The 16,502-nt window shown below is 41.2% G+C and overlaps 1 protein-coding gene across 1 annotated transcript in view; it reads right to left on the reverse strand.

The window, feature by feature from the left end:
* tgfbrap1 (transforming growth factor, beta receptor associated protein 1) overlaps positions 1–16,502 on the reverse strand; it is a 57,149-nt gene that overhangs the window by 9,210 nt on the left and 31,437 nt on the right. The window contains exons 7-11 of the mRNA XM_060918997.1: positions 10,926–10,983; positions 7,304–7,447; positions 3,950–4,096; positions 2,977–3,136; positions 1,919–2,355 (exon numbers count right to left, since the gene is read on the reverse strand). Of these exons, the coding sequence (XP_060774980.1) occupies positions 1,919–2,355; positions 2,977–3,136; positions 3,950–4,096; positions 7,304–7,447; positions 10,926–10,983 (946 nt within the window). The remainder of the gene's footprint in view (positions 1–1,918; positions 2,356–2,976; positions 3,137–3,949; positions 4,097–7,303; positions 7,448–10,925; positions 10,984–16,502) is intronic.

Raw genomic sequence — 16,502 nt, forward strand, 5'->3', positions numbered from 1 at the left:
CTGGTCATATAAACCTATGTAAACAGGAAAAACGTGGAAGAGTTTGGTCGCATCTAACTACAGCCCCAAAAAATACCGTTGGCCATACTGAGCCTAGCTACATTGCTAACAGGAGTAAACAGGAGTAACAGCGCGTCTGACTGACTGGGAGGTCGCGCAAAGCTCGGAGAGGTACGGATAAGCTCGTCTCAATTCAGAAAAGAACATATTTCATTATGGAAGTACGGTGGACTGTTCCTTTAAAGTAACCTTTGGACTGGTACTGTAGTTCAGAGGCAACTTGGGCAGGTTTTAAATCAAGACACATGAACTGAAAAGCTGAAATTCTGCCCAATTCTGAAAAATGGGGTAAAGTCATACGATGGGCCTCATTTATCTATCTTTTATGCCGCTTTTCCACTACAAACGCGGCTGAGTTGGGCTGAGCCGTGCCGTGCTGAGTTGGGCTGAGTCGAGCTGAGCGGGGCTATTGGAGTTGCATTTCGACTACAACCGCGCTGAACCGTGCTGGCTGGAAGTGGGTGGACACATTGGGTGGAGTTAGCGAAAGTGGGTGGACGTCACGTGATGTCGTTAAGCGGCGCAAACAGTGACATCAGTGATCTTTCAAGTGGTAGTCTCACAACCCGGATAGTAAACAATAAACATGGAGGACATGGAGTCGTTAGTGTTGCTGGTCTTGGTGCTGTGGCTTGTTGTCACCGACAACGCCAACAGATACTGGCAAGAGCGTATAGATGAGGCGAGGCGCATAAGGCTTCAGAAATTCTCGTAATTCGTAATTCTTCCGGGTTTACGGTGTTTACAGATCCCAGCATGCTCGCGGGGCGTGTGTGGGCATGTGAGGACACTCCTCCTCACCAATCAGTGCACAGGGGAGTGTCTGCTCACGCCCCCAGCCTCACTCAGCTCGGTTTGGCTCGCTTCAGCCCCACTCCAAAACCGTGCGAGTTTTGGGTGCTAAGCAGGGCTGAAGCGAGCCGAGTTGTGCTGTTCTGAGGTAGTCGAAACGCGAGCCGTGTCGGGCTGAAGTGAGCTGAAGCGAGCTGAAAAAGGGTAGTGGAAAAGGGCCATTAGTGAAGTTATGTGTAAAAGTTCATACCAGATTTACAAAATTATGCATGATGATGAAGAATGCCAAATCAGCTATAAATTATCAAGCACGTTCATGGCACAGCCTTGCTGCTTGAAAAGAAGTGAAAAATGACCATAAAAAAAAAAAAAGTACAAAACTTCCACTAACGCAATGCAGCCACTTCAGCATGTCGGCTACCACAGAACATTTAGTCTTCGGTGCCATTTCCTTTGTCATAACTGCATGGCTAATCTTATTCATCTTAAATTTTGGATTTGTTTTGGATTGCTTTTTTTAAGGTCAGTAATATGAAACCACTGAGTTTCACAAACTTTCTAAATTCATGTTTGCAATTGAAATAAACGAGCCGTTTAAATTTGAGGGTGTAATCTTTATTTATAAAAACACGGTAACATGCACCAATTATATTCGAAGCCGAAATCAACGTGAAGCTGATCAGTTGAGGTTTAGATCAGCGAGTCCTTCAACATAAATTTACAAACTCATGAGCACAAGTAGGAAATTGACTCCCCGAGCTAACAGTATTTTCAGGAACACCACATTTCTTGGGTAAATGCTCTTATGAATGAATTTGTCTCTACCTTGATAAATGAAGCCCAACATGTGGCCTGCCTCAGTGCCATCTGAACTCTATTATAACCATATATTTAGTGTCTCAGTATTCAAAGAACAGACAAGGAATAATAAGTCTAAACCTATAGCTTCAATAAAGAGAAATTGGATTTTTTTTTTAAATGCTGAAAAGCTAATGTATCCATAAATGTGTTCCATTATTCATTCAAATTTGTCTGGGTGCACTTGTTTTAACTCCTACAAACTCACCCTGTCATGGTGCAGCTGCAGGTTCTCCGCTCTCGCAAGCCCCAGTGCAATCTGGGAGGTGCGGTGAGCGTGCATGCTGGCCCTCACAGCCCCGCACAGGAAGGGGCGGAGCAATGGCAGAGACCATGCCTCAGGGAGAAGTTCCAAAACCTTTGGAGCATTAAAAACATCAGCATGGTGGTTCAGCAAGTCTACAGCTTCCACAGTCTGTGGCCCTCCAGGCACATCCGGGTCCAAATAAACACGTAGCAGCTGATGGAAAATTTCCCCGCGGTTTTTGTGATCATGAGCCTCAGATGCCCATGTGCAATATTCCTGTGCAGCTGCAGAGTTCTTCAGCTGGTGCACCAAGATATGTAGTGCTTTATCGTGCTCCTCCAGCTTGCCATGTAGTGTCGCTCTCTCCATTAGCAGCAGCTCAGAGTCCTGCAGTTTACCTGCAGAAAACACACAAACAGCAGTGTCAGCGTTCATGACTCATGCCGATCTTTACTCTGGGAAAAATCTATTACACTGCAGTCACAGACAGCTCTTGGCATGAATGGCCACCTTGGCATTGATATTTAACAAGGATTTGATATTTATTATACAAGATATACAATTGACTAAATAAACCAAATAAGTAAGCATCTATTTAATAATGTAAACTAGGAGAAATGCTACAATAAATGAAATACATGATTGTTAAAAAGCATTTTCAGGAAACATTTATGTTCTTGTCCACGGTAATGACACACATGCAAGATATAATACAAGATTATCTCTTCACACAATGGTGAAATACAATTTTTCATCCACTTTTCACCTGATATTACCTGCTCTATTAAAATTAAGTTGATCTTGTTTGAACAATCCTGTTGCAGGAGCACAAAACATGAATTTTTTTATAACCTTTGAATAAAACACGACTGGGTATGCTATTCTAAGAAAATAAACAAACAATGATGATAACATTAGAACAAGTGCATTAATATAAACCTGTGAACACCTTGTGACTGATTAAATTTGAGAATTTTAGCGCACTATGGTGTAATTCTCTCAAACACGCATCTCCTCACCTAGTAGCAGCTGGACTCTATACAGGTTGGACTCCCTCAGCAATCTCTGCAGTTTCTGTCGGGCTGAAGAGAGCTGCTCCTCTGTGGTTGAAGTTCGAGAGACCAGAGTGAGCACTCGGTCGGCATACAGCACAGCTAGGTGTGTGTGGTACTTCTCTTTCTGCACGCAAGCATACACACAAGATGAAGCAAAGCAAAAAGCAGGTGAGAAGTATGTTAAGGAGTTCATGCTTCACTTTGCCTAGGACAAAATTCATTGGCCAAAGTCATTCAGGTGCAATTTTCCCTCATCAGCCATCAGTAGGAAAAGTGAAACACCTTTTAATAATATCTAAAAGCTTGCAAAACCAAAAATATATCTATACAGAGAAATGCATATATAAATACATACACAGTACCATTCAAAAGTCTGGACACCCCTACTAATTCACAAGTTTTTTCTGTAATTTGATTACTTTCTACATTGTAGAACAATACCGAAGACATCAAAACTATGAAACATCATATGGAACATATATGGAATTATACGGTAAACAAAAAGTGTTAAACAAACAAAAAAAGTTTCATATTTTAGATTCAGTGTCGCCACTGTTTTCCTTGATGACGCTTTGCACACTATTGGCATCATCTTAACCAGTTTCATGAGGCAGTCACCTGGAATGCTTTTTCAATTAACAGGTGCCTCATCAAAAGTTAATTAGTGCAATTTCTTGCCTTCTTAATGTGTTTGAGATCAAACAAACAGCAAATAATAAAAATACAGTAAATAGCCCTATTTCACAACTGTCACTAATCCATGTCAAGAACCACTCAACTAAGTAAAGAGAAACAACATCCATCATTACTTTAAGACATGAAGTGTCTTAATTAATAAAAATAAGAAAAAATATTGAATTAGGTGGTGTGTCCAAACTTGAATAGGCTACAGTGAGTAGTTGTTTTTTTTAAATTATTTATTTCAAGCAGCTCCAACCTGTAAATGCCTCTCTAGAACCACATGTTCCAGGTACAGAATTAGAGCCTGGTTGTGCTTCTGTAGGTACGTGATCACTTCGTCTGGATTCAGCTGCCTGGTCTGCCCTTTACAAACCGGTCTCTTAGTGAAGATCCGGACTCCAAGCTATCACAAAAAAGTAAACGGGGGAAGAGAGTGAAAAAGGAGAAAGATTCCATGTCAGTTCCACTGAAAGACCCTAGCACATTATACTATAAACTATGCCCACCTTTATTCATAGCCTACAGCTAAAACTGGCTCCTTATCTACCCAACTTGACATTTACAGAAAGCCTAGGCAAGTTTAGAAATATAATGAAATTGTCCATCCATCCATTATCTATTTCACTTATCCAAACAGGGTCACAGGGGACACTGGAGCCAATCCCACTGGCATTGGGTAAAGCTGCAAGGTACACCCTGAGCAGGTTGCTAATCTATCGCAAGGCTAACACAGAGGCAAACAACCATTTCACACCTCACACCTATGGGCTATTTAGAGCAGCCAGTTGATCTAATCTGCACGTCTTTGGACTGTGGGAAGAAACTGGAGTCCTGGAGGAAACTCACACAGGCACAAGGAGAACCTGCAAACTCTACACAGAAAGGCCCCGGTCAACCAGCTGGTTCGAACCCAGAACCTTTTTGATGTGAGGCAACAGTACCAACCACTGCACCAACCTTAATAAAAACATTTCTACATAATTTTGGTGAAATATATTTTTCATTATCTCCCTCATCAAAAAAAATTCCCATGCAGAGATTGGCCAAGGATGGCTCACGTGACATAAAATAGTTCCACCATTGATTAAGCAATGCATCTTGTGATGTCAAGAAAGGAAAAAAAAAAAGTATATGGTGCAAGTCAGTCATGGTATATCCTGGATATACCATGAACTAATGTCACAATTTCAAGCTTTATGGCTGACTTGAGTCACAGCTGTGGCTCCGCGAGCATTTCTGTGTGTGTAGATCTACGTATCAATCATGCCTAGCGAGTCAGGTGACAGCATAGTTAAATTATTTTAAATTTAAAAAAATAAATTAATTAGTTAAAAAAAATATACAAAAGAATAGCATGGTACATTGCACATGCACAGGTCGAAAGTCGTTCTGATGTAAACAAACATGGCTGCCTCCAGTGACTTTATACCAAGATTCAACAAAACAAAAAAGTTAACACTTAGTTTGGAATTTTTTTGATGAGGGATATTTACAATTTTTCCATGAAATTGAGTCGCATATGAGCTAATAGGCGACAAGGTGTGTAGTCCCATGTATGACAAGATTGAGTGGAATAATTGTTTTTTATATCCATGGTCACTGGATTTTGAAAAACAGTATTTTTATTTTTTGCAATTTCGCTAAATAAAAACATCTGATAATCATATTCGCTTTGGCAGACTTCTTAAAAACCTATCGATAGCTGCACAAATTGACTTTTTGTAGAAAGTGCCGTCTTGCCAAGCTATAGACTAGCTTTAGATGTTTATTTAATTCTTTCTTGGGCATTTCAGTTATGTAATTTTCAAACTTTTGAGATTTTTAACCTGTCTCTCTGCATGCATATTATATGCATATACACATACATTATGGTGTGTGCGCGCACACGCGCCTCACACACTTTAATGCTTAAAGATGAAGAATGCAAACAAACTGGCGAAATGACCGTGGCAATTTGTGAAAAATACTATAATTATTATAAATTTTTTTAACATAATTCTTACCATCAAATACTTTCATTCCATATTTTGTCATTTCTTGTATTTTCTGGGGGTTTGTTTTCAAGTAGTTTTTATTTCATCCTTGGCTGGTTCAGCAAAATGCTTCGCCATTTTATTTTTCTCTACTCACAGTATCTGAGCTGATAGCCTACTAGCAGAGCAGCCAATCGGAGCATGCGACTGCTCATATCCAGTGAATGTGGATAGAATAAAAATCAAAAACATACCATGCACCGAGAGGCACTGGTAGTTATGGATTCTTTGAGGTGACTGGCATAGCACTATATTCTTCAGGGCAGCACCCCTCACAAAATAGTACTATGCCAGTCACCTCAGAGAATCCATAATTTCAACCGGAGCCTCTCAATGCATGGTATATTTGATTATTTTTGACAGTTTGTCAGAATTCAGTTGCAGCGACATTCAGTGGGTTTTCTTAAACTGCCATAAACAATTAAAAACTTTGACTTCGGCATTCATTATTCACCAGAGTGGGTGGTGTTAATTAAGCACATCTCATAAATATTCAATGCCTTGGGCACCAGCAAGTGGTTTTGTACAAGAGGAGGAGAGTTACAACAGCAAGAGTGAAGACAGTGGTGCAGAAGTCTCTGGAAAGAGCATCAGGTTTAGTAGAGAGAGTAAAAGTATTTAAGTTTACTAACTTGCTCAGCAATAAACAACAGTGGTTAACACTGTTGCCTTACAGCAAGAAGGTTCTGGGATCAAGCCGACTGGAGCCTTTCTGTGTGGAGTTTGCATGTTCTCCCCGTGTCTGTGTGGGTTTCCTCCACAGTCCAAAAGACATGTGGATCAGGTTGATCTTTAAATTGCCCAGATGAAAGTTTGGGTCCCTCTGGTGTGCTATAAATCACCCAAGAGAATTCATGGAAGCTAGTTGATGGCTTCCTGGATTGCTGACCCACAACTATGAGGATGGCAGCAGACAGACACACAGATATGGTGCAACATGGCCACTAAAGATAACTCTACTGGTAACTCAGGCTGCACCAATACTGTTGCATTTGTCCTGAATAAATGGTTTTGACACTTGTTGATACTAATAACAAAATGGAATATTTTCTTTAGCTCTGTACATCTTTCCCCAGTTTAAATAGTGGCTGCAGATGTGCATGTTCATGCACTTAGGCTTCCAGGCTCACTATTTAGCTTCTTTGAGTTGGAATTCCTCATTGGCAAGGACTGATGGTGGCTGATCAAGAAAATACACTAGGTAACAGCTCTTCTTTTCATTCACCTAGTGTTGATATTGCCTCACTCCTAGCCTAGTGATGAACTCCTTGTGCTGAGTTTTAAGATGTTTTATCAGGCTGCTTCTATTGTAGAAAGATGCTGTAGTTCCTCATCTTGTTATTTTCACAGAGCACAGTTCAGTGTCAATCATAAAATATGTTCACATGAGTGTCATTTTGTGTCATGTGCAAGAAGTGCAACATGGCACAGTAGGACAGTCATATATATCAGCTGACATTGGATTAGAGCATTTTTACCTGCATGAATAGGTAAATGAGCACACGATTGGACCAATACCCATACTGGTGACAACCATATTGACTGTTACAATTTTACAACAATCAGTATATTCTCACCTTCTGGTCCTTTTGTAAGGCCCAGTCTGCATACTTCCATACAAGATCTGGGTTCTTGCAGGAGCTCAGGAAGTTCACAACATACTCAAACAGATCAGCATGTGTGGAGTCTTGGAGGTCCCCATTGACAACTCGAACCCACAACTATGAAAACACAGGGTGAAGTGTGTGTTCATATACCACTGAAAACACAGGATTTATTTCACATGGAAAAATAACATTCCTCAATAGTATCAACTACAAAAGAACTTGTATCAGTTTTTGATCAATTGGAGGGAACGAAGACTTGTGTCACTACCTGAAAGTGAAGCTTTCCAAAACACTGCTGGAGTAAAAAAAAAAAAAAAAAAAGCTATACGCCACTTGTATTTTTATACAAACTATATCCAGGACAATGAGTAAGATTTTCCAATATCTTCACTAGTGAGGATACTGATGAATTGTTTTGATTAACTTATATAGTTTTTTTTTTGTTTGTGAACATGTCTATATGATAAAAAGAAAATTCACATGTTGGCTTGAAGATATGAAGTTTATCTTCTTGTGTTGAAAAACTCGCATTTTTCATATGAAATACATCCTGGACCTGAGTAACATTTTCCAATATCTTCACTCGTGAGGATATCAATGACATCACTTATAGTATTTTCCCACTAACTTGACACATTTTGTCAAAATGGTGAACCAATTCAAAATTACAATACTTTTTATTAACTCATGCATTTTTTGTGCCCATATAATAAAAAAAAACATTACATGGTGGTGCAAAGATACAAAGTTTATCTTCTCGTGTTGAAAAATATTTCACTTGTTCGCGTCACTCACTCATGAATATATTCACCACTCGAAGATAAACTTCGTATCTTTGCACCACCGTGTAATATCCTCTACACACACACATTAGCTTACACATATAGGATTAGGTAGTTATATTTACCAAAAAAAAGATGATTATTAAACAAAACTCACTCTCAGTCAATACTAATGATGTGCCTTCTGCTTAGTTTTAATATTTTGGAAATCTATTCTCTCACTTTTATCGTGTGAGATTTTCATCTGACTCACTCTCACCCACAAGTGTAAAATCCAATTAGCTTCCCTCACGACTTACTTTTAGATCTGATTCACAGCTGTAAAGTCCACACCACAACAGTCACAGCTGCTTTCTCATCTAAATGCAGTATTACCAAACATGCCTTTTCTTGTTTGTATATTTTTCACCGACTTCATGTGGACCTGAATAATGACATCAGGGTTTCCCATACATAGACCATTGTGTGGCACAGCGCCACACAATGGATTCCTATCGCCACACAATCAGACTCGCGATTTTGAAAAAAAAAAATTCCATTGCGTATTGTTCCATTCATTCATAGTGCTCTTTCTTCTCGTTCACGCGCGCGCGCACACCCAGAGACAGAGAGAGAGAGGCGTGTCCACAGGCCTGCCGTTGCGCATATACCCGGACTGCAAGTAGGCCTGTTAGGCTAATTAAAAATAATGCAGCCTTCCCGATTCGCCTTCCAACCCCTTATTTTAAAAGGTAGCCTACGTCGTCCTTGTGATGAGCTTTATCATAGCCTTCTTGGCTTACAGGAAACGGACATCCCTGAGTCAGGCTATAAACCAATTTTGATGCATACAGTAGCAGCTTGACGCGAGGAACCGGCCTTATTGCATTATCCCGTTTATCCCGCTTCAGCAATGACTTCCCTTACGATAGGGCAGTGGAGTTTTTTTCAGGAAGCCACGCAGAATTAAATGTTCTGATAGGGCATGCAGGCTTTGCACCAATTAGGGTAATGCTTTTTCATTATTGTTATTTGCCTTGGTGTTACCTTAAGTGGTTTATTACATCTAATTATGATATTTTATTTTATTATTTTGTTGTTACATTATACTATTTATTTCATTTTAGTATTGGTTGAGGTAAGTGTTGAGTTCAATATTTAAAATAAAAACCTCCAGCTTGTTTTTTACAATTTATTCCTTGAATGTCAACTAAAGAATGACAAAGATTGCCACCAAAAAGGCAAAAAACTAAAGGTAAAAACCAGAGATGCACCGATTGACCAGCTGCTGATCGGAATCGTCCGATTTTCACGTGATCGGCCATGACCGGCGACCGGCCGGTCAAAATTAAAATATGCCGATTTTCTGCCGATCAAAACTTGTGCATCACAGAGATGAAAGTGGAAATACTCGTAATTCGTAACTAAAAAGACTGCAGCTCCACTGGCAGCTTGAACATGCTTTCTAGTGCGATTGTGTTGCGCTTGCGCAGAACAATGTCAGTCCTGCACGCCTAACGAGCTCCGGCGCGCACGCCGTTAACAAAAAAAAAATTTCACTATATTTGGATATCCAAATATAGTGATTTTTTTTTGTACCAGATATTGGATGTGAAAAGAAGAAAATGTTTGTGGTTGTGTGAATTTCCCATTACAGGAATTAATACGTTAGCCTATTATCAAACATCTAGTTAGATTTGTACAAAGAGAGAAAGAAAAAAAGTCTTTGTTTTACGACCTTGGCTGCACTTGATTCCATTGGAAATTACTCTACAAATACACATTTGACAAAAGATGATAGAACGGCTATGGTATAAGTATGACTGGAAATTATTTTTGTATTTTGATACTGAATGAAGAAATGGGTTGTTCCATAAGGCATAAGTTTTCAGATCTAAACAGGCTTATGAAAGTGTGTTCCATAGCAGTAGGCAAATAATATATGAGGGGGAAGTTGTTTTTGTGCCAGATATTGGATGGGAAAAGAAAAAAATGTTTGTGTGAATTTCCTATTTCAGGAATTAATATGTTAATACCAAACATGAAGAAAGATTTTACAAAGAACAATGTCTTTTTGTTTGTTTTCAACCTTTGAGGTGTTGAAAATTTATTACTGAAAATCTGGCAGAATGTTCTATTAAAGAAAAGATAAAAAGAATAGTCTTTGTGTGTGCTGTGAAGTGGTTTGAAAAAAAAATGAAATCGGAATCAGCCAAAAATCGGTATCGGCAGGTCACACTCCATGGAAAATCGGAATCGGCCCAAAAAATTGCAATCGGTGCATCTCTAGTAAAAACTGAACTTTAACTTCAATTTTGGTGAGTAATTTTCATAAATTTAAAAGACAGGTTTCCCACCAACATCAAGCCCAGCAAACTAATGGCCTGCCCTGTAATGTAAAGTTGGGTCGAGGAATGAAACCAGGCAGGGTTCTGGTAAAAATTGTTTTAGCTGTCTTCTCTTAAAGAACTTAAAAGAATTTAGATTGAACTGAATAATCTCAAATGCTGCTTGTAGCTTTAAAATAGTCCCAGCAGGTGACTCTGAAGAAAAAATACTGTGTGTTTGAACACCACCCGCTGTAAACACTTTGCATACACCCCAATGACCGACTCCACCGACCGCCACGACACCACCGCGCACGATTCCCTCATCAGCACAGTGGAGCACCACAAATTGCTACCTGGTCTGTGGGAAACACTGAATGATTTCAGGATTTGAATACTGGTGTCCGTGTTATAATGGTTAAGTGAGTATTTGAGTACCCATATACATTTTCTCAGTACTCATTATTTTTATGAATATGGGTTCCTGTATACGTATATAAATACCTGTAGAGCAGCAGCATCCTGGCCATGGTAGTGATACAGGAGCCCAAGTGCAAAGTACCTGAAAAGAAATACCATTAGCCTGAAACTCCCACACATGCAATTATTACTGAGTAAGGCCAAGCCACTGTCAAACAGCGACATTTATCGATGGTTTAATCTCAGTGTTGTCATGGCAACAGCAGATTCTTCTACAGCAATCAGTCCAAGGGCAGAAAGGGACAACTCCTGCATAACAATATCTCTACATAAAATGACACTGAATCCCAGGAGGTAGAAGTTCCACAAATGTTCCCTTTAAGCGTTGTGTTGCATTTTGATGAATAATGAGATTTATATTTTACAGGCTTGCTCATTGGGGATAGATTAGGGATAAAATTAGCTCATATTTTAAGTCGTTCAAATTCTGTAAAGCTGCTTTGCAACAATGTTTATTGTTAAAAGCGCTATACAAAAACTTGACTTGATATTGGGAGTAGGAAGCCTCCACAGACACAGGCTCCCTTCTGTGACAATACAGATATAGAAACAGTGTTACACTACACTGGATATATACATAGCCTAAAACAGAATCCAAAATGATCCCCTTTGATAGACCCAGATTAACAGGCATGCATGGGATTACACCGGACTCTTGATCCATCTATTATGGCCTATGAATTGATTATTGCTGGAGCTTGCACCAGCTGTTTACAATTTCTATATTCACAACTGTGGTCAGATGTTTACATACACTCATCATGGACATGAATGTCATGGCAATATCAGGCTTTCAATTATTTCTTTAAACTGTTCTTTTTCTGGGGAAGAATAATTGCACATCATGCATTTTTATTTAAAAAAATCCAAGAATTAAGTTATAATTTATTTTGGGTGTTAGGAATCAACACAGGGTCAATATAGCACAACTAATATGCATAAATGACATCCTTGAATGTCCTTTCGCAAGTTTCACCATGAACAAACACTTTTGGTAAACAATCAAGCTTCTGACAGAATTCTGGTTAGATATTTGACCACTTTTCTTGGCAGAACAACTCAATCTGTGTCTTATTTGGCCATAAAACTTTTCTGTAGAAGGCTTTTTTTTTTTTTTTTGTCCATGTGGTCAGGTAAACTTTAGTCAAGCTTGATGTCAATTTTGGAGCATAAATTTTCTTCTTGGACAGCAGCCTCTCAGGCCATGGTGATGCAAAACTCGCTTGAGTGTAGACAGTAACACTGGTGTTCCAGCAGCTTCCCAGGTCATGGCAGGCCTGTGCCTTTGTGGTTCTGGACCATCTAAACCATTTTCCCCCCTCAGTAGTAGTTTGGGTATTCTTCCAGACTTTGGGGGGTGTCTACACGTACAATTGCTTGAACTGATGATCTTGGAATCTACAGTTTTCTGTCATCAGCAGTATAAACTCCCATACACCACATCACGTCAAAAACTCCCAAGATTTTGCTACTAAGGCCAAGTTTACATTAGACCATATCAGCGGATCATCAGATTAACGTTTTTAAAACGATTAGTGTGCACACAGCAACACCAATACACGATTTGCGTGCACGCAGCAACACCAATACACGAATACGCTCGGCTCCGCAGGCATCCTGTGCTCCAAATCACTCCGCCCTGAACAGCGAGTGCCCTCTGGAGGGTGCACACTCCGGCCCTGCGCAGCTCACAGAGCGCGCGAGTGAACTGCACAAGCAATGATTCGGGACTGAGCCGCTGTGTGTGTGATCCCAGCGCATATCACTTACCACTTGCAAGTGGAAGGACGGCAAGCCTAAAGACAATCATAACTACACAAAGGGCAGTATTTGCATCAGTATTTGCAGTATTTTCATACTTTTATACTCTTTAATGAAAGGTGATACAAGGCGGAAGTCCGCGCCGTTTTTCAGCAGTCGCGTCACATGACCAACGCCAGTGAATCAGGAAGGTGGATGTCACAGTGACGTTGTCCAATGACGACGCCAGCTAGAGCTCAGCACAGCGTATCCGCGTATCTCAATGTTTACACAGCACCGGACCAGACACGATCTAGATTGAATACGTGGACCCTGGCGGATTCCCATTTCCCGGCGTTTTCAGGCGGTTTAATGTAAACGGACAGTGCATCCGCGAAGAAAACGAGACAGATACGGTCTAATGTAAACTTGGCCTAAGGTTGCAGACCTCAAACTAGACTCAGATGAAACCATGGTTTCCTACGATGTCACTTCTCTTTTCACCTGCATTCCCACCACAGAAGCAGTTGAATCTGTTAGAAAACGACTCCTTCAAGACAGCACCTTATTGGATAGAACAAACCTCACCATGGACCAGATTTGCACCCTGCTTGACCTCTGCCTGACTATCGCTTATTTCCAGTTTAATGAAAGTTTCTACAGACAGAAGCATGGATGCACCATGGGCTCACCGGTGTCCCCTATTGTGGCCAATCTTTACATGGAGGAAGTGGAACATAAAGCTTTGACCACTTTTTCAGGAGTTGCTCACAGCCACTGGTTCAGATATGTGGATGACACCTGGGTTAAAATCAAAACCCATGAAGTGGAAGCCTTCTCTAAGCACATCAATGCAGTGGATATCAACATCAATTTCACTCGGGAGGACGTCAGTGGGAATAATCTAGCCTTCTTGGATTGTGATGTACACATTAGACAAGACAGAAGCCTCAGCATCGAGGTCTACCGGAAACCCACACACACAGACCAGTACCTACTCTTCGACTCTCACCACCCACTGGAACACAAATTGGGGGTCATTAGAACCTTGCAACACAGGGCTCAGAACATCCCTACAATGGTAGAGGGAAAAGAGAAGGAGCAGAATCACATCAAGAAAGCACTTCAGAACTGCGGGTATCCCAACTGGTCTTTCTTCAAGAGCAGAAAAAGGAACATAACGGACAAGGAGGATAACAGGAACAAACGCAAGAACATTGTCATTCCCTACATTTCTGGTTTATCTGAGAAACTCAGGAGGATTTTCTACAAACACAACATTCCGGTACATTTCAGATCCAGTAACACCCTGAAGCAGAAACTGGTCCACCGTAAGGACAGAATAGCCAGACACAAACAGGACAACATAGTGTATGCAATTCAGTGCATTGAGGAATGCACGGACTCGCATATTGGGGAAACAAAGCAACCACTTCACAGGCGCATAGCTCAACACAGGAGAGCCAGTTCCTCAGGCCAGGACTCTGCTGTCTACCTTCATCTTAACAACAAAGAACACTCATTTCAGGATTGCAACGTACGCATTTTAGCCAGAGATGATCATTGGTATGAGCGAGGAGTTAAAGAAGCCATTTTTGTCAACCTGGAACGGCCATCACTGAACAGAGGTGGGGGTCTAAGACATCATTTATCAGCCACCTACAATGCAGTCCTTGGCACACTTCCCAGACAACTGAGGCCCTGTCCACACGGCAACGGATTCAGGTGAATCTGATAAAATTGTTTATCGTTTCGGCCTGGCGTCCATATGGCACCAGCGTTTTGGGTGCCCTAAAACAATATTTTTTGAGAACGGGTTCCAGAGTGGAAAAATCTGGCAACGGCGCCGTTGCGAAGTCGTCTGGATGAGTAGAACGGATTTGTTTACGATGACGTCACAACCACATGACTAGAACAAGCAGCACTCTCGCTGTTTTGTATGAACCACTGCATTGCATTCACTTTTGTATACAGCTTTTTTTAAAATAAACAAGTAACTGAACCATTTCTTGAATTTCTTTTTATTGGATAAGACTGCTTTTCAAAATGTTCACACACAATAAGAAAATTAAGCTATATAAAACTATGCACACTAATAAAACTAATTTGTACACACAGAAGGCACAATTTCCTCGCGTAGTCGCAGCCATCTTCTTCTTGTTGTGTGTTTGTTCCTGACAGTGCTTCACACCAGGTAGAAGAAGGGGTTTATGCGCATGCGTCTACTTTTTCTATTGTTCTGGTGTCTCCGATGGGACCGTCTTACAGCGCCCCTAGAGGTGTGGCATGTGTATTGCATCGTTTTCAGCAAGCGTTGCGTTGCCATATGTACCTGACATTTTACTGATCCGTTGCCTATGTGGACGCGATATTTTTTTAATAAAATCTCATTGCCGTTGTCGTGTGGATGTAGCCTGAATGCACACCAAAACCCAGCTGTTTTCAGTGACTCACAGGAGGACAGGGAGAATCAGCATTCCATTGATCATCCTAATGGGCAACCCATTGATCACCCTAATGACTCTCGAGGCCGTTCACACCCAGCCACCAGTGACCCACACCAACAGGATGACTCAATGACACCTTAGATGAGCTTTTCATCCATGAGAGGATAAATACCTGATACTCCCCATTAGTCTGACAGAACTGAAGAAGCCTTTCGGATGAGAGGTGAAACGTCTTCAGGAATCTTCAAGCAAGTCCAGTTGCTCTCTTTTACCACCCACAGTTTACTATGACCTGGATGACTGAGAATCTTCACAGACATGGATCTACAGTTGTTTAGAAATGGCTGCAAGAGATGTTCCTGAGTTGTGTAAATCTATGATCCTCTTTCTCAGGTGGTGTTTACATTAGACCGTATCAGCGGATCATCAGATTAACGTTTTTAAAACGATTCGCGTGCACACAGCAACGCCAATACACGATTCGCGTGCACACAGCAACGCCAATACACGGATACGCTAATCACATGACTAATTACGGCACGCAAGTTGAAATGTGTCAGTGCGGCTCAGCGCTTCCTCCTCAGCGGCTGCGCTCCAAATCACTCCGCCCTGAACAGCGAGTGCCCTCTGGAGGGTGCGCACTCCGGCCCTGCGCAGCTCACAGAGCGCGCGAGTGAAGCGCACGAGCAGTGATTCGGGATTGAGCTGCTGTGTGTGTGATCCCAGTGCATATCGGGCATGCGCAAGTCACTCACCACTTGCAAGTGGAAGGATGGCAAGCCTAAAGACAATCATAACTACACAATGGGCAGTATTTGCATCTTACCATGAACAACATTAAGAATGACAAAGCAAAGCATTATATTCATACTTTTATACTCTTTAATGAAAAACAAAAAGGTGATACAAGGCGGAAACAATAGCAGGAAGTGAAGTCCGCGCCGTTTTTCAGCAGTCGTGTCACATGACCAACGTGGCATGAACAACGCCAGCGAATCAGGAAGGTGGATGTCACAGTGACGTTGTCCAATGACGACGTCAGCTAGAGCTCAGCACTGCGTTTCCTCGTATCTCAATGTTTACACAGCACCGGATCAGATACGAACTGGGTTGAATACATGGTCCCTGGCGGATTCAAGTTGTTCCGCCTATGGAGTCGTTTCCCGGCGTTTTAATGTGAACGGACAGTGCATCCGCGACGAAAACGAGACGGATATGGTCTAATGTAAACACCACCTCAGACCTGCACTGAGCTCCTTGGACTTTCCCCATTCTACTGTGATGGCCAATCCAATGAGTGCTGTCAAACACCTTTTTTTTTTTTTTTTATGTTGGCTCGCAGCTGTAGCCAATCATGATCACCAGTGGGAAGTTAAGAGACCTTGGCGAGTTAAAAGACATTGTGGAACTTTCA

Source organism: Neoarius graeffei, chromosome 4, assembly GCF_027579695.1.
Source record: "Neoarius graeffei isolate fNeoGra1 chromosome 4, fNeoGra1.pri, whole genome shotgun sequence".
In the NCBI taxonomy this organism is placed as follows: Eukaryota; Metazoa; Chordata; class Actinopteri; order Siluriformes; family Ariidae; genus Neoarius; species Neoarius graeffei.